This window comes from Lotus japonicus, chromosome 3 (assembly GCF_012489685.1).
Source record: "Lotus japonicus ecotype B-129 chromosome 3, LjGifu_v1.2".
Lineage (NCBI taxonomy): Eukaryota > Viridiplantae > Streptophyta > Magnoliopsida > Fabales > Fabaceae > Lotus > Lotus japonicus.
Window position 1 is genome coordinate 28,977,466 of NC_080043.1, and position 12,865 is coordinate 28,990,330.

A 12,865-nucleotide genomic window follows, 5' to 3' on the forward strand; every position below is an offset into this window, starting at 1 on the left:
GCCGTTGGGGAATATAGCCGTTGGGGAATATAGCCGTTGTGGAATATAGCCGTTGGGGAATATAGCCGTTGTGGAATATAGCCGTTGGAGAATATAGCCGTTGGGGAATATAGTCGTTGGGGAATATAGCCGTTGGGGAATATAGCCGTTGTGGAATATAGCCGTTGGAATTTAAATTAAATTCGTATTAATTTTAATTAAATTATTTTTAAGTTGAAGTATTGATTTAGTATTAAATTTTAAATCTAAATTGGGTGAAAATAAATATTATTAATTTATGTTGTATGGTGGGACACGGGTGGGACCCTTCAAATAGTAATTTAAGAAACCATGGGTTGGAGCAAAATCTGCTTCAGTTTCTTAGGAGTTTCTTAAGTCTGATGTGGCAGACAGGGCCCACAGAAATAGTGCTGAATAGTGCTGAATAGTGTGTTAAGAAACCAAATAAGAATTTTGGGGTTGGAGTTGCTCTTAGCGTGAGTTTTTTAAATGCACATTTTTCTTAATTGGATTTGTGTGATCTCACAGCTCACGATCTTGCCTGCAAGTTGATCGTCAATTTGCATATTATTGTAGCTATCTGGGAGGAGTTAGGAGCTTTCCTGTTCTTTTAAATTACCAAACAGCCATAAAACTTGACTTAGACAGGAATAGAGTGCATGATGCTGCCACAAGGTCTGATAGGCCAGATAGGGTGTGTTTGGATTATCTTTTTTTATCAGTTAACTTTCGTTAAGACACATTTAACATTTAACACTGTGCAAACATGTTTGAGAGTTTAATTTTTATATTTAGTATAATGAAATATTAGCCTTAAACGAAGTTAAGTTCAACTCAACATATGTCCAGCTTTTCCGTTGAAAGTTGTCAATTTTTAGCATTTACTCTCTTAACAGTGGTTTTAACTTATATATATTCCTTTCTAAAACTATTTTAGAATAAAAAGTTTTCAAATATGAGTCACATTTGCATGTTTAGTTTGAAGTTGAACTCGACTGGACGTCGTCACTGAGGTCTTGTGTTTGTTTCACGTTTCGTGCGTTACAAGATTTCATAACGTGCATTCTTAAATTTCAATACACCATAAACAGTTTTCAACTGAAAAACAAATGTGCTCGAGTCCACCCTCGCTTTTCTAAACTCGTGTTGACATAAACTTAGTTCCGTAAATTTTAATTCAAACGCACTACATTCTTTGACGTTTCAAATGATCTAACGTCCCATCCCACCCTCTTATGTCTTATTAAAGGAAAAAAATTAGGAGGTGTTTGTTTCACGGATTGGAAAATGATACCCGGGAATCTTGTTTCCGGGAATGTTATAATGAGAATGTTATTCCCAGACATCTTTAAAAAATTCATTTGGTTCACAAAATCAGTTTCTGGGAATCTTTTTTAATATTCCTGGATATAATTATAATATATGTTTGGTTCAAAATGTATATTCCTGGGAATAGATAGTAAAATTCTTAAAATGCCCTTCGCGGTAAAAGATATAGGTAGTGGGTAGTTGGTAGTGGGTAGGGGTAGTGACAATTCAGAGATTTCACACCAAAAATCTCATTCCCTTCTATTCATGATTCAACTTACCCACCTCTCCATCATGGGAATGAGAAATGCTTCTGGATGAGCATATGACTTATCCAGGAATGAAAGATACCCGGGAATATTTTTTTCAAATCTGCTACCAAACACTGGAATGTAGATTCCGGCCCAAACATTCCCGGAAATCCTTTTCCAATCCGTGAAACAAACGCCCCCTTAGATGTATCTGCATCATATATTTGGGGTATTTAAAAATGAGAATGTATAAAGGCGAAGTCTAATGTTTGCCACTTAGAGAAATGACACACGGTAAGCCAATGAATAGCTGAGGATGGTATAGACATTTCACTGACATTTAAAATTTTTAGAAACATTAAATAGGTCCCTCAGTTCCAATTGTATTTTCGTGCACCCTCTTGCCCAGGCCACCACAGCCACCGCCACCACCACCACCGGATCTTTGATGAATCACACCTCATCCCAACCATCGTCGCAACACCCGCCACTTGAATAGAACCTTCTGCTTTGGAGAACAACATTTCATCACGGTCTTCCTCTGCCGTAATTTTTGACCTCTTTTCTTTCATCGCCGTCTTTGATCTCATTTCTTTTGTCGTCACCTTCGATCTCTTTAATTCATCTACATCAATTCAATCATACATCATAAATGTCTCGCATGAGTTGATAGCATTAACTCTCTAATCCTAAACTTGATGTCTCACATGATTAAGAAAAAGTGTAATATTTAAGCTTATGTGTTTAGGTGACTAAAAACCTAACTCAATGTCTAGCAATTAGATTATTAGAATTATGAGGTGATTAATTAACTCTACTTTGTACTCAAAACGTTGTAGTTGTCGCTAACAAGTTGAATAAAACATAATATCCAAGATGATCTTGGAGGTCATTCACCAAGACTTCCTAAAGACCCATAATCACAAATGTAACAACCACCATGTCCATAAATACATACCCGGTTGTTCATTTACACAAACATTACTCATTTTACTTACTAAGTATTCTTTTGATGACTTTGAGATTCTCTCTTTATACTCTCTATCTGACTTAAGCGTCAACAACACCTCCCCGTCGTGTCAACGCAACTCCACAATGCCGGAAAAACCTCCCAAGGTCATGCGTTACAAATCCAAATTCAGGAAAAACAAGTTCCTTGGTCTTGGTTCCACAATGGTTTATGTATAATGTAATAACAATGTTTCGTTGACACTCGAAACACACCTGTACTTAATGAGATATTGGAAGAGAAATGAAATATATGATACATGATATTATAAGAAAATAAGATAGATATAAAAAGATAATGAAAATAAGGTGAAATAGAAAGTAAAATACAGTATAAAATAATTAATTAAAAAGTTGTGGATTTTTTTTCCTCACGAAAAAGTTGTGGATTCAAACAACCCCATTTTTGTAAATTAACTTTGATCAACTTGGCCCCCTTTTTTAATACGACCCCCACATGAAACCTCTCTTCTTCTTTACAAAATCAAACCCCACTAGTCTCTACCACTCAACAATCCCCACAAAAAACAACTTCCAAGCTCAAAACTACTAGGCTTCTACTACTATATAACCCTTCCTTCATAGCAAACACAAACCCCCCCTTCTTTCATCTCCAAATCTCTTCTTCAACTTCAATTCTCCTCATTTTCTCTTTCTTTCATTAGGGGAAAAAGAAAAGAAAATATAGATCCATCATAAACCCTTTCAAGAAACCATTCTCAAATTGATAAGTAAGAAAGAAGAGATCACACTACAACTCATTTCTTCATCATCTTAATATAAAAAAATGCCCCCAAACCCACCCAAGTCATCTCTCCTCCTCCACCGGATCAACCACACCACCACAGTTAACTGCCACGACCTCCATCGTGACACCATCCTCGTGAGGACCCCCGCCGCCGTCCCCGACACAGTGGCGCGCTACCACACCCACGCCGTCTCCCCGAACCAGTGCTGCTCCGCAGTGGTTCAAGAAACCACCGCCTCCATCGCCACCGTCTGGTCCGTCGTGCGGCGCTTCGACAACCCGCAAGCCTACAAACACTTCGTCAAGAGCTGTCATGTCATCGGCGGCGACGGCAACGTCGGCACACTCCGGGAAGTCCACGTCATCTCCGGCCTCCCCGCTGGCCGGAGCACCGAGCGGCTTGAGATCCTCGACGAGGAGCGCCATGTCCTCAGCTTCAGCGTCGTCGGCGGAGACCACCGGCTCGCGAACTACCGGTCCGTCACTACGCTCCACCCCTCCGCCGCCGGAGACGGCACCGGGACGGTGGTTGTGGAGTCGTACGTGGTGGATGTTCCGCCGGGAAACACGAAAGAGGACACGCGCGTGTTCGTGGACACGATTGTCGGGTGCAACCTTCAGTCACTCGCGCAAACCGCTGAGAGCTTGACACAACCAAACAATAACAAGTGATCTTCCTAATTTTCCTTTTTTTCTTTTTATTTTTTCTTTACAATTTTCACATTTAGTGTTTTGTATGTATTATGTAAATGGTAATCGTCAATTTAGTATTATGTATACTGTGAGATTTTGAGATTTGTATGTTTGTTCATAGAAATCAGAACTCAATTTGTTTGCATGTTTGTCACCGGCCGTTTATCGTTTAATGAAAACATCCGGCAAAGAAATTAGTCACTACCATCGACCGTCGACAGTGGATACATTTATTCATCAAAAACCTAATGTGCTGTGATTTTAATCTCAAAGTTGATTATGTGTGATAATTAGTGGAAATAAGAATGAGATAGAATTAACGGATGGTAATTGATCAATAGAATTAGTGTGAAAGTAAATAATGTGGGTGATAATCTAATTGGGGCCACTTCCTTTTTTAAATAAGCAAGTGGAGATGGTGGTAATGTGGTAAGATAATTGCAATGATTAATTTATACGTCTGATAAATCAATGGAAGTAAGGTTTTGGTTGTTTCTGAATTCTTTTCTTTTTGTTACTCAAAAAAAGAATTGAATATTTATTTGTATAATTATATACATAAATAGAATATAGCTAGTGGTTATATATATGTCATGAATTACGTTACCAGATAAAATGCATAGAGACCTTAATTTCAAATTGAGTTCCCGGGAGTTATGGCGAATATGTCGATAACTATGATTGTGATTTATGATGCAACTTGCAGTATGGGTTATATTTTGGTTATGGCTGTCATCGATAGCTTTATCTTTTGTATAGATAGAAGAACATAATTATACGTCTCGTATTGTATAGTGTGTACACTTACGTATATTCCATAATATATATATAAAGAAAATTATAAACAAGGAACATCTTATAATCAGAACAGAAGAAAGTAAATATATACCAAAAAAATTGCAAGTTGCAGTGAATAATAATCGTAGTAGTTAATAATGTTTTGGCGTACTATGCAGACACTAAGGTTTTATTTTATTTAATTTGCAAGTTGCAGAGTATAATAATAATATTAGTTGGTGTATGTAGATACTGAAGCTTTATTTTAATTCAAGTTGTGTGTGAGAGAGATAAGCTAGCGAGACCTAACCACTGGAAAGAGAAAGAAATGGAATCAAGAGTGAGCATTGAAACCCAAATAGAGAAAAAAATAATGGTGACATATAAACATGTTGGAACGTGAATGAGGAATAGTACAAAGTCCTTTTATGCAAGTTGATGAGCAAGTGGGAGAGAAGAGACACAACACGAGGAAGAAGGGAGAAAAAGATAGACAACATGCTAGCTCTTAATTATCCCGTGACGTGCACCTCCTTTTTTATTTAGTTTGTGCACTTTCCGGGTTTTGAATTTTGAAATATGATGTAATGTTAAACGAAAAATTTGTGTACCAATTTTTTTTAGGAGAACCTAATATGCACCATTTTTAGGTGGTGTAATTTTACACCACCTACTTTGATTGGGTGTAGCAGGTTAACACATTATTTTTTTAAGAAAAAATATCATTAAAAATTTGTCATATATTAAATATCTTTAAAAAAAGATGTGTTAACCTGTTATAGCAGGTTAAAAAAAGTGGTCTAACCCTAGTTGCTAAGTGTGCGTCGGGTACCCAAGGATGGTGTTTTAGGGTTTGTGTTTGTGAGTCCTTGTTCTGTGATTTTGTACACCACTCTATTGACTCCATTGATAAATCATATGGCTTAGAGTTGATTTGTTTTAGTTGAGTTGTAATCTCTTCAATTGTTGTTTGATCATGAGATCTGTCTTTACTCTTGTGTAAGTTTCAATCACTGTGGCAGTGATTGTGAGAGAAAGTGAGAGGGGGTTCTCATACTTAGGGGGAGACCTAAGTAATAAATCACGGGTAGGAATAGGTAGAAAGGCTGGGAACTGGGGCAGTTTTGTTAAGACCTTTTTGTACTTGATTCTCTATAATAGTGGATTATTTTTCTCGGGCTGAAGCCCACCAGATGTAGGTGGTGTTGCACCGAACTGGGTTAACAATCCTCTGTATTCTTTACTGTTTTTTGTTGATTTAATATTGTGTTGCACTTCTGCTGTTATCTGTTGTTCGTTGTGCCAGATATCTCACACATTTGGTTTGACATCCGTCCTGTGCGAGAACCAGAATTTCAGCGTGAAATTCCAATTCATTCCCACATATATACAACTGTTTTCTTCTTCATGATCCTACTCGCATGCATGAGACTTCATTTTACTCTCAACAACTATCGTATCTCCTTTTTGAATGAACTTGTGGGCAAGGGCGGAGGGAGCACCGTGGCTCACCGTGGCCACGACCCCAGCAATTTTATTTTTTTCATACTAATACTATATGAAATTTTTGTGTGGTCCCAGTCTCATCTACTAAAAAAATAATACAAACAGGCTTCATCTAGATTCAAGCCATGTGTGTTCACAAAGAAAAGGATTCAATCCATGAATAAGAGATCTCTTTGAGCAATATGAATTTTCATTCCGCTACTTAAACTATTATTATTTTCTTCATTTGTGAAACTTCTTTTTACTTTCAACACTCCTCATTAAGTTTGACCACACACATTTTTTTGTACTTGCTTAGCTGATCTTCTACTCAAACGGAATGTCAGAGCTTGTCTTTGCAGGCCTGTGCTTCTTCTGTCTGAATTTGGGTCCTAGAGGTCTGTGACTTTTGGCTTTTAGTTTTTTTTGTGAACTCTTTTTTTTTTCAATTAGTTTTTTCTCCAAGCTCTTTTTTCTTGGAATTTGGGAGGTTGGGCTAAGTGAGCTATGATTCCACTTGTTGGTTCGAGAGCGTGTGCGTCCAAAATGGTGCTGAAAATCCAAAAGAGTGTTTGGCCTATAGTAGTAGTTGTGGTCTGGCTCAAACAAACTTAAAACAATTGGAATTCCAATTCATTCCCACATAACTATTGTTTTCTTCTTCATCATCCTACTCAAATAGGACTTCTTTTTTACTTTCACCAATTAATTATCTCCTTTTTGAGTGAATTTGCTGGGGTTAAACATTTCAATGAATAAAAAAAACTTTGGATTCTTCCATTGAACCTTTAATAAGGTTCCTCTCAATAGATACTAAATATCAGATTCGTAACATTTATCATTTTTATCTACATATTAAATTTAAAAATTATTCAATTATGTTTTTAAATCTAAATAATATATTTATCAATTTTAAATCTATTATATAAATTATATTTAAAATAATTATTTTTAATTATTTTTGGCTTAATTTCACTTTTGGTCCCTAGTATCGCGATTGTGTGAATTTAGTCTTTGTATTTTAAAATGACCGAATTTGGTCCCTCTTATTTGTTTAACATTGCACTTTTGGTCTTAGTCACTTCTGTGTGGCATAATTGCAAATTTGGTACCTCACTTATACTTTATCACGATTTTGGTCCCCACAAAAGTCAAGTTTACGTCGTCGCATCTCTAACGAAAGCCTCCGTTTGAAGAAATGGTTTTCATCCAGATTCCAACAAAAAACTAACGGAAAATCTGACATGGCATTTTTGTAATAAAATTTTAATTGAAAAAATTAATTTTTTTAATTGAATGAGGTTTCAATCGATACAATTTTGGTCCCTCTCTCTCAATCTGATTCTAAACCTTGTTTTCTACTTGTTTCCTTGTTTGCATGATCACAAACCAACTTTTCTTAGTTTCTTAGTTAAGATAACTAGGACTTCAATATCTTACGTTAAATTATTAATATTACTTAAGTGATATAGTGCACTTGCTTTTAATTTTGTGTGTATTTTAAACGCAACACCTAACATCAAAGCAAAGGGAGAGGAAGAAACCAAACAAGATCAATTCTTCTCTGCAACCCTTCTTCCTCCTTTTCCTCCAACAATCGAGTTCTCTCTTCTCCACAAGACTAGGGAACTGATCTTCTCTATAAAAGGGCATACCTCTTGATGGTTGATGAACAACCAGCAAAATGAAAAGAAAAAAAAGTGATAACGGAAATTGCACCATATTAAATGGATAATAATTAATGTTCTACTCACACTTAGATCACAATCACACACCGGGAGATATATGAGAAAGGTAGAGAGAAATGAGAAATATGATAGATAATGTGCTAGGAAAAGAAAAGAGTAAAATACACGCACCCCTTCAAAGTTTTGTCAAAATGACATTTCACCTCATTTTTGTCTAAATATATATTCCACACCAACTTTTTGAACTTTTGCGACCAAATATCAAAATTGTTCACAAAATCTGAATAATAGAGATCTGGGTGAGTGTATTTTACTCAAAAGAAAATGAGATAAAAAATAATCTTAGGTGTGAAAGATTATTGTTCTTTAATGAATGAGAGATATGAATGAAGATTGTTTCAGAGATCGCTTCACATCTCATTTCTATTCAAACTTGATAAGAGATATGAATAGAAGTGAAAGAAAATTGAAATATAATATGTGATGTGAAATGAAAAATAAGAAAAAGAAATAAAAAAAGAAAGTGGGTCAAAACATTAATTATTATTCCAATTATTCATCAATCACAAATACACCATACATAAAAGTTGCATGAAGACAAGGTAGCTCTTGTCTCTTGAATAGGCAAAGCTAATTAAGCATCACAAGAAACAGTTATATGACCTAAAAAACAGGAAGAATAAAAAAGAAGAAGCATATATAACCAACAGCAGTAATATAAATGATCAATAATGTAGGACATAAACATTATACTGAACCGAAGCATCCCCAGATGTGAAATTCAGAAAGACATTTCTAGCCTCTGCATATCCCCTTGCAAACCTGAAAAGTCCACTGCCACCCACCACAGGCATCTCCCTGACCTTGTTGTTAACAGGGTTCCTCCCCAAGATGGAGAGGCTACTGCCATTGTACTTCCCTTCAGTGAAAACGAAGGTCATGCTCATGAAAACACTGATCTCACTCTGTGATGAACCTGCATACAACCCCTGAGACCTCCCCACAAGCTTGGAACTCAGATCGGGGCCCACAGTCAAAGGGTTGTCGATAATTTGGACCGAGCCAAAGAAAGTGGTGGTGTTCTTGGTGCGAATAACATTAACCGATGTGGGATTGGGTCCGCTTACAATGTCGTGCCAGTAGAACTTGAAGTGGCTCAGCTTTTCTTTCTTGTGAAGGCCAAGTGACTTCCGGTCTAATCGGCGGACGAAATCGGAAGCGTCTTCCTCTGCCGTAGCAGAGGAAGTAGTGATGGCATGGCAAGAGAGGAGAAGGAAGATACACAAGGTGAGGAAATGGTGGGTGTCCATTGTGTTTAGGTGATTCTGGTTTGCTCTAATGTGAGTGAGTGAGTGGTTTATTATTAAGGAGACCCTCCCTTGAATTAAGAGTACTTCTTTCTCAAGTTATTTAAACTTTTGATTAAGAAAAATGTTGATGTACTTCCATGTGATGTAGTGAGAGATTTGTAAAATTTACTATTGGTTGCATGTTGTGTATTGGCTGCACCATTGAACTTCCAAAGTCCATCCGGCCTTTAACGTGGTTGACACTAGTACTACTTTAAATCATGCACATGAAGAGGTGGCAAATTAAATAAAGTAAATGCAAGACTTAGACTTTTAGGAGGTTCAAGGTCCGAGCTATGGATTCTAAGCCCACTAGTAGAATGCTGCTATAAGCAAAAAAAAATATATATAGGCCTCGTTTGGAAACATAGCTTAATTAAGCATTTATGGTCAGATATAAACGCTTATTCATAAAATATTTTAAATTTTTTATTGAAATAAATCGAAAATAAGTTATATATAAGCATAAGCTCTTTTTCATAAGTTATCATGAGTAGCTTATGAAAATAAGCTCAAAATAGCTTATGGTAGGCCATAAGCTATTTGCATAAGCTCTCACAAACACTGGCATAAGAGCTTATTGATGAGCAATATTTTACCCATTTTATATAGCCTTAATTTGTCATTATTAATGATTATTCGTAATTAATTGACCTTGCTTGACATAGATTTCTATTATTTGGTCTAATTACGTTTATTCTTATTTTCAGGTTTTATTTGACATCAAGGGCATTTTGAAGATTTGCAGAATGAAGATTTGATTGTGCTGGAGTGAAGATTGTATTTTAGGAAAAATTAGGATTTAATTTCGGAATAAATTAAGTTTGATATCTTTCAGATTCAAACTTATTTAGGTTGTTATTTTAAAACTCTATCTTTAGGATTTGTTAGGATTTGATTTTGATATCTTTTAGGATTTGATTTTGATTAGGATTTGTGATCTCAGCTCCTATTTAAGGGTTTGTGCTGAGAGAAACAAGAACCTTTTGCCTTCTGCTATTATTTAATATAATTTCGTTTTTCAGTAATTATTAGAGTTCTGCTAGGGTTTATGCTTTTATTCTCTGCTTCATCCAAATTAATTGCTGAATTCGCCCCATCCATGGAAGGCTAATTCCCTTCGAACGAATTCCTTTGCAAAGTATATCGCGCTCTTGAGGTATAGTGCTTAATAGAATTCGCCTGATTAGTTTTCTTCATCTCTACTTCTGGCTTAGGTTTGCTTAATTCCTTATGATTAGAAATAGAAGATGATGTATGTTCGCTTAGTTCATATTAGGGCGTAAACGATTCTTAATCGCTTAGTTTAGGAATCTGTGAATTAGTTATCGCTTAGTTAATTAATTCTCACGAACTAGGAAACTAATAACAAGAATTGATCTTTAGATACCCGTGATTGAGCAGCGATATACTGAACAAAGGGATTCGTCCGTCTTTACTTGATTTAATTAATCTGTTTTACTTTCTGCTAGTCCTTGAAACAGAATCACAAACCCCCCCCCCTTGAGTGTGTACGTTTGTGCGTTTTTAATATTGAGTCTTTGTTGAAACGATAATCCTTGGGAAACGACCTAGGAGTCACTTCCTAGTTACTACAGTTTTCTAAATTAATTATTTGTATCGGGTACGGCCTCGATCACTTATACTATAAGATAAGCTCAAATAAACTCTTCCAAGCGGGGTCATAATACATGTTCCAAGGGAGATACTGCTTGGATCATGTTCACTTGTGCAGCACAAGTGCAGGTCTCTGGCTATTTAGTGATAGTATCACGTATTTTTTTCCCCGGTCTCTTCCGGTTGTTGAGTATTATTAGAGACACTTCTCAATGGATAAATTCAATGAACTTTAAATATACTCTTGGTTAGAGTGCTTATAATTTCAATCTTTTGCACATCTAAGAGTATTTACAAGATGAGTAGATAGAGCTTGATTTTCAAGAGGTAGCTCTCGTTATTTATCTCAGATTGTGCAAACGGTTGACTTGTAGTTGCTTTGTATTGCTCTTCATATCTCCATCTTCATCTTTGGCAAATTAAGCTGAGTAGTTTCTTATCTGTCATGTGTGATTGATCTGGCTGAATTTGAAATTTGTTAGCCATAGATAATAGTAATACAACCGATGAGTATTCTCAGTCTCATATGTTTATCACTTGGTGCTCCACACTTGCAGCGTTTTACACACAAGTGCACACACAAAGTGCACATACTCGCTGAATGATTCTTAAGTGTTCTCATTCTGCACATTAATCTTCTTTTGCAGATTGAGCATATTTTTTCTTTTTGATAGGTAAATGTTAGTTGTTAGTAATGTTAGTAAATTAGTCCCTCCTCAGGGTTCGAACCCTGAACCCTTTACTCTTCATCCCACCCAACTCTTAAATGTCCCCTAACTCTTACCACTTGATCTAACCCTCGGTGACTTAGACATTGTAGATCTTGGTCATTAGAGTTCATCTTGGAGAGAGTTCTTGAAGAAAATTTTGTTTTTGATCTTGTCTCACTCTTCTATAGCTAGTTCGAGCAATCAAGAGCTTCTTCCATAAGGTAGATTCGATGTTTTTGTGGACTATACTATGCTTGTTTTTTCTTTTTCTCTCATTTTCTCGCTTTTCAGTTTTTCATTTCTGCAAGTATTCTTTATATAGTCTCTTTGAAGCATAGGACTATGGAGTATGAGGCTCTTCAACTAATTTGCCTTCTTCTTCTTCAAGCAAAACCTTGTCATACAATTAATGCTCAAAAGGCTCGAGATGACCGATGATTCAACATTTGTCTATTTCTTTGATGACACAACATACAACAGAAGAATGACAATACCAAAGCTTCCATTTTGATGATATATAGTTTAAGATTTGACTCTTTAGTTATTGTAGTTTGCTTTACTTAGTATTCAGACTCGATGTGCACTATAATTCAACGAGATTATTTTCGACCTTGATGATTGTGCCAAAGGATAAACATGAATTTGACTTCAAGGTGACTTTCACTTCCAGGTGTGCGAACATTGCTTTCTTTGTAGAAGTTGTTCTTGAGAGTACACGCAAAGTTGCAGACGTTCGATGAACTTAGGAGACGATGGAAGGTTACGAGCGTTGATGAGCTTGTTAGTCTAGTCTTCACACTTGTACTGAAAGGTCTTTAGATTTGATAGACGATACAAGATTGCTTTGGCATATCTTCAAGCTCTTGTATCTATCTTTCATGAAACTCCAATTTCTCATTAGAATCCATATATTCTTGAATAATTTCATGATCGTAATTTTGTTATTATCAAAACTATAATACAGAGAAATTGATACAGAGATATGAACTTAACAACCACAACAACAAGAGAAACATCGTCAATCCAGATTCAAGGAGAACAACGACTAATCGAAACCTCTTTGACCAATCATACAAAACGAAGTGTTTCTACTCTTCCAGAAACCAACAATTGAGAGCTCATCGCTGGATGAGGTGCCAAACCTCAAACACCCTTTTTCGCCGTCGTGACCCACCGGGTTGGTACCGACAAAGAGAACCCGACGCCCAAATCAGCGTGTAAGGGAGTGGAG

At 36.2% G+C, this 12,865-nt stretch overlaps 2 protein-coding genes across 2 annotated transcripts; one reads left to right on the top strand and one right to left on the bottom strand.

Moving 5' to 3' along the window:
• Positions 1-3,068: 3,068 nt before the first annotated feature.
• Positions 3,069-4,153, top strand: LOC130748923 (abscisic acid receptor PYL4-like). The gene has a single exon (XM_057602173.1). The coding sequence runs from the start codon at positions 3,355-3,357 to the stop codon at positions 3,985-3,987; it is 633 nt and encodes a 210-aa protein (XP_057458156.1). The 5' UTR covers positions 3,069-3,354; the 3' UTR covers positions 3,988-4,153.
• Positions 4,154-8,482: 4,329 nt separating this feature from the next.
• Positions 8,483-9,344, bottom strand: LOC130748286 (dirigent protein 20-like). Its single transcript, XM_057601470.1, has one exon. The coding sequence runs from the start codon at positions 9,266-9,268 to the stop codon at positions 8,684-8,686; it is 585 nt and encodes a 194-aa protein (XP_057457453.1). The 5' UTR covers positions 9,269-9,344; the 3' UTR covers positions 8,483-8,683.
• Positions 9,345-12,865: the final 3,521 nt, after the last annotated feature.